The sequence below is a fragment of the Cololabis saira genome, chromosome 4 (genome assembly GCF_033807715.1).
Source record: "Cololabis saira isolate AMF1-May2022 chromosome 4, fColSai1.1, whole genome shotgun sequence".
Lineage (NCBI taxonomy): Eukaryota > Metazoa > Chordata > Actinopteri > Beloniformes > Belonidae > Cololabis > Cololabis saira.
This window is the reverse complement of record NC_084590.1, coordinates 31,539,875-31,554,095: the sequence shown is the minus strand read 5'-3', so window position 1 is coordinate 31,554,095 and position 14,221 is coordinate 31,539,875. Positions and strand designations below refer to the sequence as shown.

The window sequence follows — 14,221 nt, the reverse complement described above, 5'->3', positions numbered from 1 at the left end:
AGATATGCTGCTAATAATATTAATGAGGGTGGGGGCGTGGTTAAAGCTGTGATGGGTAAACATGGTTCATATCCTGTCCCAAAATAGATATTGGCCCAGCAGATTTCTTTTTTTTTTTTAAACGTTTATCTATAAAATGCAGTATCCTGTCAGCAGGCAGTAAATGTCTCTTTTCACAGTTTTGCATTCCTACGCAGAATCAAATAATATGGTATTTGATCCAAAGCTGAAGTCCACAACTTTGCATGATCGTTGCACATTATCAAATGCCACACTCCATTTAAAATGTACATATAAGGTATATGTACATTGGGGAGGGGGGTTACATTTATAGAATATTGCATCAAATGTCTTTATAGACCTTTGGGTATTTTCTGAATGTTTCATAAAACATTTTGAAGACTGGTTAGTTTGCTTCATTGATTGTTTGGAGGTGGTTTGGTTGTGGTAAAAGTTAAAGCTCTCCCACTGATGTTTTGCCACGCAGTTTGAAGTCGAACATATTTCTTGTGAACAGGAAAAAAGAAGACGTATGCGTTAAAGGATGGGGATCTTTTTTGAGAATTCATCTTCAGCCTCTTAGAAGGGGTTTGAATGTTTTAGATGCTTTTAGAGAGATGTTTTTAGAGGTTGCAGTTTCAGGTGCTTTATCTAAAAGATCCACTATTAAAGAAATGAAAGGACGTTTTCTTTTTTAAACCTTTTAAACCAACACCAAAGTTGGTCATCGTTGTGGGGAGTTCTGGGTCTGCTTCATAGAAACTACACGTATTTTGTAATAAAACTTAAACAGGCCACTGCCTCAGCGGTCAGATCTGGTTTACTTTCTGCTCAGAATTTCCAACACGTGACAGAACTCAAACTGGTTGAACACTTTAGTGCCGAGCTGTTTTTCTCTGTTAATCTTATTTTACTGGTTAAAAAAACCCCACACTATTGTTATGATATTAGTTTTCTAGTAGCTTTTGAATATTTACATGCATCCCACTCCTTCTGTTCAAGAATTGTTTGCATGTAATGTCTTCATGTGGTGATACTTAGATGTTTAAGACTTCTGTTGTGAACATTATTTTGTGCTACTTATGACAACAAAAACATTTACTAAAGCCCTTCAAGTCAAACTCAAACCTCAAAGGTTTAAACTACAAAACAGCACTGTGTAAACTCGAATAAAGCCTTTAATTTTTCTTCTTCTTCATAGATAAACACAAGACCCACAGTTTCCATTTAGTGTTTTGTATATTATCTTCAATTATATTTTTTTATCGTGACAGAGTTTGAACAGAGCTTCTAAGGAAAGAATTCAAATCAGGGAAGACCATGCAGCGAGAAACAGCCATCTACCGTGTTATAAAAAAGATTGATTTTACGATTATAGCCTCTTGTCTCTGCGCTTCATTGGTCATATGCAGCTGTGCTGCACAGTCATCTCTATCTAGTACCCGGGACTGTTCCTGCTCAGCCTTTCTATCTGTTTAGCCATTTTTAAAGATAGGCTGATCAAAGTGACGGTCAGGTTGTCCAAAACTGGTGTTTTCTTTGTTGTGATTTCCCACACAAATATCCTCTAATCTGTTCATGCCGGGTTCCTCTCACACTGCTTGCGTCAAAACTCCTGTTGCAAACTGTCCTTGCTTTGGTGTTTTCCAACACAGATAACCAACAAACACACACACAACACACACACACACACACACACACACACACACACACACACACACACACACACACACACACACACACACACACACACACACACACACACAGAAAGCTTCTGTTTTACGACCACAGTGTTGCCTTTTGGTAAATGTTTTATGAATGGGTTTTGTCATGTACGTTTTTCACCTGGCCTTGGCTTAAGGGGAGGGTTTATCCAGTGTCTACTTGTGTGTGTGTGTGTGTGTGTGTGTGTGTGTGTGTGTGTGTGTGTGTGTGTGTGTGTGTGTGTGTGTGTGTGTGTGTGTGTGTGTGTGTGTGTGTGTGTGTGTGTGTGTGTGTGTGTGTTCACATAACAGGGTGTGTTCTCCTTTAATGAATAATCATACTCCCAGCCTCCATTTAACTGAGTTTTGTTGGAGCAGGTTTAAGACATGTATGCTAAATAGTAAGGGCTTCACACTGGTCATTTGTGTGACTCGTAATGCCTTTTTGTTTTTAACAAGAAGATGGATTTACTTGTTTTTTTTTCTCCAGAATAAGCCCTGGCACAAGTTGAAGACCATGGTTCACTGTTCCCCCTCAGTCGGGTCCCGCAAGAAGCGTTACCCGTGGGTGCAGCTGGCCGGCCATGCAGGTATGCATAAAAATGTCACAAAGTTGGAAGATAAGATTAAATGCATTATCATAACTATGCGTTAAACATAAATCTACAGCTAGGAAGCAGTTAATTAAGTGTCACATAAGATTGCAAACTGAAGGGGAAAAAAAAAAAAAAAGCATCTGACCTGGCTCTGTTCAAAGGTAACAAAATCTGCCAAACAGCAACTCTGGAGCTGAAATGTTTCCTCGCTTGTTTCATTTGTGCACAAAGCAAAAGGTCATGTGGATTTAAAGCCGTCTCCTGGCTCCAATTGTATATTTAGTGAACAGATTTGAGATGTATCAATAGTCTTATCTAACATGCGGTGGGTTTTTTTTTTAATTATGGAGGCATACGTAACGTCACATGTTTAACTGTTCATTAAACCCTTTTCCATCTCACCAAGGTAACTTCCTGGCCGGAGAAAATGGGTATGTGCTGAAAAGATACTGCGAGAGTGAGCAGCAGTGCCTGCAGAAGCTAATGAAGGACTCTCTGCGGCGCTTTGTGCCTGGCTACTACGGCGTGGAGCAGAGAGACGATCAGGACTATAACAAGATGGAGGACCTGCTGGCTGACTTTGACTCGCCCTCCATCATGGACTGTAAGATGGGCTGCAGGTGAGTTCAGAACATGGCTGTTTTTTTGTGTAAATGCAAGGAACATTTTGGCTTTTTGAAAACTTGGTGAATCCAAACATGGCTTACTCTGACTTTTTTTTTTTTTTTTTTTTTTTTTTAATCAATTAAACGAGATCACTCTATTTGGAAATAAACTGATTTATAATTACATCACACATGAAATTAGAATTAGAATTGGTACATCTCATCTGAATAGAAGGAATGCTATTAAAATAGTGAAAAAGGATCAATTGAAACTGGATGATACAAAAAAAAATGAAACACTATACCTTTTTATATTGCAGGACATACTTGGAGGAGGAGCTGACAAAAGCCAGAGAGCGTCCACGTCTGCGAAAGGACATGTATGAGAAGATGGTTGAAGTGGACCCCGGGGCCCCTACAGAGCAGGAGCGGGCTCAGCAGGGGGTCCTCAAACCTCGCTACATGCAATGGAGGGAGACGCTGAGCTCCACCGCCACCATGGGCTTCCGCATTGAAGGCATTAAGGTCAGAGGTCATCATGAACACAAACTGCATTATTAACATGCTTGGCTGTAGGTTTCACTGTCACTTAGGAGAATAAATGGTGCAGCGTGTTTCTACAAGAGGTGAACCACGACGCAGGATCGCATGCCTGTTAGATGAAACCGACTAAATATGCTGGAATGAACAAGGGAAAAAGATTTTGTTTGGACACGCTGCTATAAAAGGGGCTGTTTGTTCTTTCCAAAATAGCTGGAATGGATAATGATGGTTATAAAAATATTCTATTTGCATATTACTCTGGCACAAATAAAAATGTCTAATGGCACGTGTTAGTATTTAAAGCAACCCCTTTTTGTTTTCCGGTCTAACAAGTATTCATAGCAAGATCTAAAATACCAAGTAAAACATCCAATTTCATCTTGTATGAAGTAGACTAGAGCTGGCTGATCCAGGGAGCTTTAATAACTGAAAGGAATAATTGTAATCCTGCAAATGAAAATATAATAAATGAACAAAAGAGCAAGATATACACATACCGTATCTTGTTGTTATGAATTCTTCAAGTCAAAGACGCCAGTTAATTGAGCCCTTATTTTATTATTATATAAAGCCATTATTTTCCAAACTTTGCAAAATATCTTTACCTGAGATCAGGTCAGCTAAATCCCCCACTGCTTTTAAATCTTTACTAAAAGCATTCCTTTTTAGAAAAGCTTTTATTGTGGTGTGAATATTGTTATTAATTTTAGACTTGGTTATTGCTGTCTTATATTCTTATCCACTATGCACTGTATTTTTATCTTGATGTATTTTATTGTTGTTGGGAAGTACTTTGTAACCTTGTTAAGAAAGGTGCTATATAAATAAAGTTTATTATTATTTTGAAGTAGAAGTTTTACTCTGAAAGGGGTATATGCACAGTGTTGCCAGGTCCGCGTGTGTTAAGCGACTTTGGGCTTGTGTTTTTTTTTTTTTTGTTAAGTCGTTTGAGGCTCACGGACTTTGGAGTCACCGTTTCAAAACCAAAGTGAGGTGAAAATAGCGACTGAGCAATAATCCGATTGCCCCATGCATGTTCAAATACCGCATGAAAGATATTGGAGAGATGGAGTATTCGTTCTAAATAGATGAAAGCAAATACAAGCTAAAGTAAATAAAGTTTATATGTTGAAATCTATTTATCTTCATGTATGTGTGTGTATATTGTGTGAGTGTATATGGTATCAGAAGACCAAACCCTCAACACTTGTGTTTCCTTGTACAACAGAAGGCTGATGGAACTTGTAACACCAGCTTTAAGAAGACAAAACACAAAGAGCAAGTGATGCAGGCTTTGAAAGACTTTGTCGATGGCGGTGCTAACCTTTTGGTATGTCACCAATTCAGTACTTTCAGTACATTTTGTTTTTAAAACCTTACATTTTGGGGAATAAGTATATTTGTTTTATGATTTATGAGAGTTTTGATTACCTATAATTTCTTTTTTCCTTAGAAACTCTACCTGCAGCAGCTGGAGCAACTGCGTGTGGTCCTTGAGCAGTCACACTTCTTCAAGACACATGAGGTGAGAGACATGTTCACGACTTCCAAACAAACCTGCCGTCCCAGTTGTATATTTGTTATATCATCTCATCAGCTTTTGCACTGGATTGCTCACATACCCGAGTTGACCCGTCTCACTGGTCTCACAGGTCGTGGGCAGCTCCATTCTGTTTGTGCACGACGCCACTGGGACCGCCAGAGTGTGGATGATTGACTTTGGAAAGACTGCCCCGCTGCCGCCTCCTCTGACCCTGGACCACAGGACTCCCTGGACGGAGGGCAACAGGGAGGACGGTTATTTGTGGGGACTGGACAACCTCATAGACATCTTCAAGAGTGAGCTCTCTCAGATGCCCTGAAGAGGGACACACGACTTGGAGAACCCCAGGAAAAAAAAAGATGTCTAGTTGTTCAAGAGTGAGGGGAGATTATGCAAACGAAGACTGGAGGACTCGTGTGAAGACACGCCAGTTTGATTCTCTTTTTCTGGTCTTTTTTTTTTAAAGAACCTCACTGTTATCTAAGTGTCTTAATAATCCACTTATACCTACCAATGTGACTACTGGAAACAAGTGAAAAGCATGATTTCTTCAGAAAATGCTCAAAGTTAAGATGAGGTATGTGGAGTTTGGGACGCAGGTGACATGACATGAGATGTGAGGAAAGAACTTTAAAGAACTTTTAAAGAACAAGTGCAACTTTTGTCACGTGGGATGTGGCTTATTTTCTGAGAATTCAAACTATGAACTAATGGAAACAAAAGAAACCACACTATCTCCCTCCTCAACAGCTCCCTCTCTTGCATGCTGCTGCATACAGCAGTTGTCTCATAACTTTGAATATGATTGACTGGAAACGTTATTTTTTTATTTTTTAAACAGCCTTTCAGAGGCATTGGGAAATAGAAAACTTCTCTTAACATTGAGGGGTTATGATGTTCAACAATACGGTAACACTAAAACACTTTTAGTAACTAACTTTGGTTTGTAAATACAGCTTAATTTAATGTTTATTTTATTTGTATTTTTTTTTTTGGACTTGCAATAACCTGCTGACCATCTTTGTACAATTTTTGTGCCTGGCGTTTTTACGATAGAGGTGTTTGATCATTCCAGTGCAGAAAACTCCTGTGATTATCCCTCAAAATAGTACACCTAAGTATAAACTAACTTGATCTTATCCCAAAGTTATGCTTCTACTAAAAACTGTTTTCTTAATTAGAATTTTTTTATGCTATTATACAGTGAATGTTTTTGTTTTTTTAATTATTATTATTGTACAGTAAGCAGCTTAGCAGCTGTGTTTCTTTGGAATTTGTTGCACTATAGATCCTCACAAAGCCATCGAACAAAACAAGCAGTGCCTCCGTGTGTCTTAAGTTAGGAAGCAGCATTGAGGAGCTGAGCTTACGGTTCAACATTAATTTAATGAGTTAAACATCTCTGAGAAATGTTGCTTCAGGGGGGTTTAACAGTAAAACAGTGGCGTGAAGATCAAGATCAAACTGGAATTAATTGATTTTTAAAATGAGTCTTTTTAGGCTTCTGAACGATTTCACATGGTTTTCAAACTGGAAAGCAACTTAGGGGATGATTGACAACATGAATTCAAGATGCTAGGTTTCATCACACTACACCAAGTGTTTGTGGTCAGAGTTTTAGGATTCAAGTTTACTAGGAAGCAAACACTGTTTAATTTGAATTTAAGTGCAGTGTTTGTGAGCATATTTGTCATTCCCATGCTGGGTTGTGGAGAGACAGTTAAAGTTCAGACTTGCAGAGGTTTTGTGTGTGTGTGTGTGTGTGTGTGTGTGTGTGTGTGTGTGTGTGTGTGTGTGTGTGTGTGTGTGTGTGTGTGTGTGTGTGTGTGTGTGTGTGTGTGTGTGTGTGTGTGTGTGTGTGTGTGTGTGTGTGTGTGTGTGTGTGTGTGTGTGTGTGTGTGTGTGTGTGTGTGTGTGCTGGTGATTCACACAAATTTCCTTTTAGTGCTACACACATCTGACATCAAATTGGCTGTTAAATTTAGAAATTCTGATTTTTTTTTTTTTTTGGTCATCTTTTATAGCTAAACATAACAGGGAAGAGGAATATATGCGTTTACAAAATGTGATTTGCCCATAAATTCTCTATATTTTTAATGAGGCAAACCATCAGGTTTTCAAAGGGTGTGCTGCTTTTCTCAGCAAAGAAAACTGGATATGGGCGATGTTTTGTATTTCAAAGCAGTGTGTTTTACAGTTGCAAAACAGAATGGTGGAAACTGTTAATAAATCCCTGTTTTGTCAAGGTCATGGATTGCAATAAATTTGAGTTTAAGTTTTCAGTTTTTTATTTTATTTTTTATTTTCAAGGCTTCTTCTCTTCAGATTTGCATTTGGAAAATCCAACACCAAAGTTTTCATATTGTCATATGATTTATTCTTAAGAATCATTTGAATCCCAGTAATTTCTTAAAATAAGGTCACCACATTTAAGTGTTTTTTCGCATTGTACTCGTTCAGTGTCTCTTCACAGATGAACATTTGCTGAATATAGCTGCCCATCCAAGAAGCGCGACACCTTTCACTCCCTGTATGTCCTTGTATGGAGCAACACTGCCTGTCCAGCCAGTCCAGCTTCCACTCCTCCCTCAGGAACGACATACTCTGTCCCATCGTTGGCTCTCTGAGGGTCCATAGTCCTCAGCTGCTCATTGCTCTGAGCGACGCTGCCCAGACTCCACAGCTGGTAGCGCAGGCTTTTACCCTGCTTAGCCAGGATGTAAACCTCTCTGACGGCCTCGCTGCCGACGGGACAGGGAGCGCAGCCATCGGTGGCCAGGTGGAGCCATGGCAGGGTGGGATCAGGTTCCGTATACTCTTTGCTCACGCTCCCCTGGTCTAAACCCAGGAGAACACCTGGAACAAACAAAAATGGTAACTGAGCATCACAATACAATTTTTAGAATTTTTGAGATTCATTAAAGCCATTTCGGTAAATTCTGTCTCAAAGGTGATTTTAAACTACTGGCTTTGGTTGCCAAAGTAACCTGCACCTTGGGAGCCATATGGTAGTCTTCCAACTAAATTAAATTTCACTTCAGGCCAGTGTTACAATTAATCATTCAGAATGATGACTTCTAACACTTCTTTTTCCAATCAAGGCTTCGATCTCAGTCAGACATGTTCAGAGCTGCAGCCACTAAAGTTTCATACACAGAAATCTAGAAAATTCTGCACGGTTTGCAGACTTTGAAAAACAATTGTGCAGGGAACTTTTTCAACTGTTCTTATACAAACCCACATCAAGCAAACAGTCTGATTAAATCAACACTGCATCATCTAAAAAGTTATCCTTTGTTTTGTTTTTTTTGTTTCTGCTTTATCATCCTGCATTAGTTAAATATGTGTTGATTTGAGACTAAAAATCTCATTGCATGCATTTTCTTCCAAGTGAACTAATCTAATATGGATTTGTGTTTCTAAGTCATTAAATCAAACTAGACCCGAATAGGAATACTTCCCGAGGACACTAAAAAAGGCTGGACTACCACAGGTTATCTTCTACTGTTGTTCAAAAGAGAGCATCTTGAAGTGCATCTCCGCGTGGCACTTTGGCTGCACTGCAGCTGACTAAACGGCTCTACAGCATGTCGCCTCCAACGCACAGAAGACCACTGGGACTCAACTCCCAGAGGAAATACACCACACGGTGCAACTGTCACTATCTCTTTGAACTGCTGTGACCAGGCAAACATTTCAAAGCCCTTCCCAGCCACAAAACTTAGGAGTTAAGAGACTTAAGAGTAGCTTTTTTCACCAACCATGGCTGGTCTGAACCAGGAAAAAACTGCACAACTCAGAAGAATCTAAAATATGGCTTTTTGTTCACCACTTTGTTTACACATGTGCTGATTGCTGCTACTTGTTTCTTATCCTTTACTCAAGGGGCCATCTGCAATCATTTGCACTCTGCACTTTATAAACTTATTAAGATCATGTATAGCCTGTTTTTTTTTTTTTTTTTAATTATAAATTTTGCAAATTCTGAACAGCCATCTGAACTTACCTGAAATGACGGCCCAGTGTGCCCTGTGACCGTTGCGCTGGCATGGTTCATGGTTGCAGTCCTCATCATACCTGTACATACTGTTAAAGATTTTTCACCCGTGACCACGAGATCATGTTTTTAATCTACATAAGTTCAGTGACAGACTCATCCGTTTAAGCTGCACGACAGAGTGTCACATAAAATCATTCCTGCCAGTGGCCATCAATCATTTCAAGTCCTCACTCTGACAATATAAATATCAAACTATCTACTAAGTGATCCCAAGACACTTATAAGACATTATACATACTGTACATACATACATACATACATACATATACATACATACATATACATTTATTTAAATATATATATATATATATATATATATATATATATTTATTTAATATTTCTAAGTCTATTTTGCATTTGTAAGTCTGAGCACTGAAACGCAATCATTTCCTACAAGGGATAAATAAAGTATTCTCATAATCATTTCAATTCTAGGCTATTTTCTTTCAGAGCATCCCAGTATTGCATCTTTGTTTGGGTGCAGGATACGGAACGAGAACAGGCTGTCCTCCCCACAGGTGTGTGATGATGGTTGCATCATTACCGCTCAAACCTCCTGACAGCAGTTCACTCCTGCAACCACAAACCTCTTCTGCCAGCAGGGACATGTTGGATGCTGAAAAATAAAATGCTTAATGAGAAGCCAAAAAAACAACTCTTTTTCCTCCCACATACAAATGAATATAATCTATATTTCACTTTTAATTTAAAGTTTGGATGGAATCAAACATTTAACAGACTTAATATCTTGTAGAAAAAAAAAAAGATGCCAAATCAGTGGTTTTATACAGTATTATCACATGATAAAAAAATATCTGATGCCCTCCCAGGGGTTTGTTTCACAGAGCGGGTTATGTTGAAACTGAGTATTTTGAACATAAACTCAGGGAAACTCAGTTTTCCATTTCACAAAGCGAGGGTACTTAACCCCAAACAAGAAGGTCCAGTTGAGCTGGTTTTAGAGAGTGAGGTAACTCATACTCCGAGTCTGTTACCGCGGTAACTGTCTCCATGAAGTAAGCCTGGTCAAGAGTCGGTTTACTTGAACTTACCCCGACTTACTTTCTGCCTCCTCACCTTCATGAAGCTAAAACGAGTTCAATTTCATCAAACAATCAATCATATAACGTGTCAGGGACGGGCTGTACTGGAATGAGATTTTGTTGTGGCGGGACGTTGGCTCAATGACTAATAAAGAATCTTGAAGGTATATTAATGATCACAGTAGATATTAATGCAGTCAAATCAGACCTGTACTCATGTCACCCTGATGGTTTTTAAAGACATTATGTTCATACTTTACACAAAATACCTTGGGTTGTTAATTATACAATCTGATATTTACTTGCAAATGTCTGTTTTATAAACGACGTGGATACTGAACGTACTCTATTCTATTTCCTTAGAATGATGCAGAACTGAGAGAAAAGTGATTGACTCAAATGCCCCCCACCGCCTTTTCCATGTCAACTCACACACATGTAAACGGTCCAGTTTATTTTCTTTTTCCAGTTGCCACAGTCATCAAGCAGCCTAATTAACATGATGTAAAAGATGATAACATTAATTGCTGAAATAATTAGTTTCCTGCTCAGACTTGTGTGAGTGAAGACATTTCCCTTCAGCATTTATCAGTGTAACAGGATGTGCTCATGTTTCCAAGCTTGAATGATTTTATCTTTTGATTTTTTTTCATTCTTCGGAAATTTTTAATGTGTTTTTGTCTGTTATATTTGTGTCACCTGTCTGAAATATATTTTAGCCTACCTCTTGTTTAACCGTTTCAACTTTTTTAAATTTTATTTTCGATACTTAGATTGCACTGAGATGACACTGAATATTGAGATCAATATACTACATTTATTTGCAGTCATACAAAATAGTTAAAATATTTTAAGTCGCCTAAACATCCACTCGCTCGTTAATTTTCTCAGGCTTTAACGCTCCTCTTTTGCTGCAATAGCCATGTTACAGTCTTGTATTAATATGTTCTTGAGTTCATTGTACAATTGCCCTAATATGTTTAGTTCTAGCGGACTGAAATAGGAAGATCATATCTGCTTACTATGCTTTGCCATGGTGAATCATGGTATCGGAGCTCCAGGGATGGCTTTTTGTAGTCAAGGAACCTCAGTATTGACTGAACCAACCAACTCAACCGACTCAACCAACCTTTCTTGAAACCAAATAACTCAAGAGTTTCTTTACTCAGAGTTTATTGAACCTCTTTTGTGAAACAGGACCCTGATTTTAAATTTCGATAAATACAAAGTTAGATGAACAATATTATATTATTTAAGACACCATACCATTTTTTATTCTAGAAATTCCAAGTCAAAATGCAGAAGCAGTTTGTGAAAAACTCAGTGTCCAGGAGTGGACACTGAGTTCAATCCAACAAAGGTCAGACATGAATATACTTAGTGAAACTGAAAAAAAAAAGAAAGATTTTTAGGAAGCTACATGTCCAGTGCACTTCCAACGAGCTTCATGTCTCTGTTAGTGTGTTAAATGATTAAACTTATTACAATATAAGGACATATAGATTGCACACGTATGTCTTGTTTGGAGGCATTACCAAGATAATTAATTTTATCTCTAAAAAAACAATCTGTCTGTTCAGCTCAGTTTTTATCTGAACAAACTAAAAGACTTGAAATAATGTGAAACATGATGAAAGTGGAAATAATGTACAGCATATGAGGACAATCACGTCATACTGCCAAACACTGTGGTGGGACAATGATAAACTAAAAAGAGAGAACACAGACTGACTTCTCTCTCACACAACACACACGCACACATGTACAAAACCATAAACAAACCACCCCATAACCATCCTACGCTGGCCTCCCCCCCAGCATGTAATCGAGGTTGATGCGCCATAACAAGAGGCTGCAGCGCCCACTTAGGAGGCCTGTGGGACCCCCCCACCCCCACCCCCACCCCTATTTCTTTTGCAGATACGGGACCTGGGTGCCATGCAGTGACCTAGTAAACCAATAATTCCTCTATAAAGTCAGTTTGTAATGTCTGTTGCTCTTAGCTGTTGATTGTCTTAGCCAGACCACTACTGAAAAGGAGATTTTAAATTTCAAGACCTTTTCTCCCTGGTTAAATAAAGGTTATTAAATAAATACATATATAAAATATAACAAAGTACTTTAAGGGAAAATGTAAGGCCACTTGTATACAACAAGACAATGATGATAAGCACATAGAGCAAATCTACTAAAGAATGGCTTCAAAATGGAAAGAATAAAAGGTTTTAAAATGCCTGAGTCAGTGGCCAGACACTAAGTAAACCATGCAAAACACACTAACTTGAACTGAAGCAGCATTGTAAAAAGATAATTCTCCACAGCTCCCCATTGTGATGCGAGAGACTGATAAAGTATAGAAAACTACCATCTTATTCCTGCCAAAGCTGTTGCTGCTAAGTGTGGGTCTTCAAGCTTATGGAACATTACATACTTAGTTTATTACACAATGATTCTGCATTTTGTTGTAGCTTTGAGTGAATAAATGATGTATCAATGTGGTATTTAATTCAATTCAATTCAATTCAATTCAATTTGATTTATATAGCGTCTAATACAACAGATGTTGTCTCTAGACGCTTTCCAGAGATCCAGAAAATGAACATAAACATAAACCCCCAAGCAATTATTACACAAACAATCACAGGTAAAAACTCCCAAAGTGGGAATTCACTGTTGGGTGATCTGAGCATATGTTGACATATTTTTAAGATCTTGTAAAGACCTTTTTTTTATTTTATGTCCTGATATTTTACAAACTACATTTTTAGAACTAAAACAACACTTTATTTTTAACATAACAATAATTTACCTGAAAACATTTCACCCTGAGCAGTGTATCCCTTCCTTTTTGCCATCTGAACCAAAGTTTCCATGTCGATACTCAGCTGTGACTCTCGAAGGTGAGCAGCCATCCACAAAGCCACCAGACCACACCTGAAATGTACACACACTCACAGTCACATTGTATGACTAATAACATGACAGCTAATCTGTATCTTTTTTTTTATGTGATTACTGTTTAAACAATGTTATGTTGCAATATTCCAATTCCCATGAACATCAAGGTATTACTCTCAAAGGTGATTTAAACTACTGGCTTTGGTTGCCAAAGTAACCTGCACCTTGGGAGCCATATGGTAGTCTTCCAACTAAATTAAATTTCACTTCAGGCGTAGCCAGTGTTACAATTAATCATTCAGAATGATGACTTCTAACACTTCTTTTTCCAATCAAGGCCTCGATCTCAGTCAGACATGTTCAGAGCTGCAGCACCTAAAGTTTCATACAGTAGACCACATACAACCTGACAATAAATATACATAAGGGAAATAATGTGCAATATCTTTCACTCACTGCAACGTGCAATTATGTAAATATCCATCTGTAAATATCTGTCAGTTATCTTTTTTATATACTAGTATTTCTTATTATTTATCTTTCTATTATTATTATTATTGTATACCAGTTTACTGTTTATAGTGTGTTATTATTATTACTGTGTTATTACTTTTACTTTTTCTATTGATGCCTCTTGTTTTTGCACTATCCCCTTTGCTGCTGTAAACTGCAAATTTCCCCTCTGTGGGACTATTAAAGGTTTATCTTATCTTATCTTATCTTATCTTATCTTATCTTATCTTATCTTATCTTATCTTTTCTTATACACAGAAATCTATCTATCAATACATATTACAACACAGCTTTCTGACTTACTGGGGACCGTTTTGGATGAGAGAAGGCACATATTTGTTCATCAATATCCACTGCAGATCCTTCCTGAAACTGAGCGATAAAATACATCAGCATAAAACTGAAGACAACCAGTTACATTAAACATATAGAGAATTTAGGATCAATAATATACTTTCCCATCAATACAATATAATAATCTTATGGGGTAAATAAGCATGTGTTCAGGTTAGTATTTGGAGGGTGACTCTCACCTGCTCTCCCTCTGCCTGAGCAGTAAGCAGGCCTCAGTGTGATCCCCTTCTACAGGACTCCTGTTGCTGGCTATAATCTGATACAGTTTTCTCTGTGGTGCTGAGGCTGGTGCAGGTGGACAAGGAGCAGGTGGAGGTGGAGGTGGTGGTGGTGGAGACGGGAAACTTTCCAGAGACATCTTCT

The 14,221-nt window shown here is 38.2% G+C and overlaps 2 protein-coding genes across 3 annotated transcripts in view; one reads left to right on the top strand and one right to left on the bottom strand.

The window, feature by feature from the left end:
- itpkcb (inositol-trisphosphate 3-kinase Cb) overlaps positions 1-7,272 on the top strand; it is a 22,386-nt gene extending 15,114 nt beyond the window's left edge. The window contains exons 3-8 of the mRNA XM_061719430.1: positions 2,194-2,293; positions 2,706-2,919; positions 3,225-3,429; positions 4,676-4,777; positions 4,901-4,972; positions 5,100-7,272. Of these exons, the coding sequence (XP_061575414.1) occupies positions 2,194-2,293; positions 2,706-2,919; positions 3,225-3,429; positions 4,676-4,777; positions 4,901-4,972; positions 5,100-5,309 (903 nt within the window). The 3' untranslated portion in view covers positions 5,310-7,272. The remainder of the gene's footprint in view (positions 1-2,193; positions 2,294-2,705; positions 2,920-3,224; positions 3,430-4,675; positions 4,778-4,900; positions 4,973-5,099) is intronic.
- On the bottom strand, positions 7,178-14,221 carry actmap (actin maturation protease). Of its 2 annotated transcripts, none has more exons than XM_061719435.1 (6): positions 14,038-14,221; positions 13,808-13,876; positions 12,903-13,027; positions 9,540-9,666; positions 8,997-9,067; positions 7,178-7,846 (listed from the first exon to the last, which is right to left on the bottom strand). In XM_061719435.1, exons 1-6 carry the CDS (start codon positions 14,214-14,216, stop codon positions 7,512-7,514), a joined length of 906 nt encoding a protein of 301 aa, XP_061575419.1. In that variant the 5' UTR covers positions 14,217-14,221; the 3' UTR covers positions 7,178-7,511. The 2 variants fall into 2 exon arrangements, with proteins under 2 accessions (XP_061575419.1, XP_061575420.1); XM_061719436.1 differs by having other exon boundaries at positions 13,808-13,870.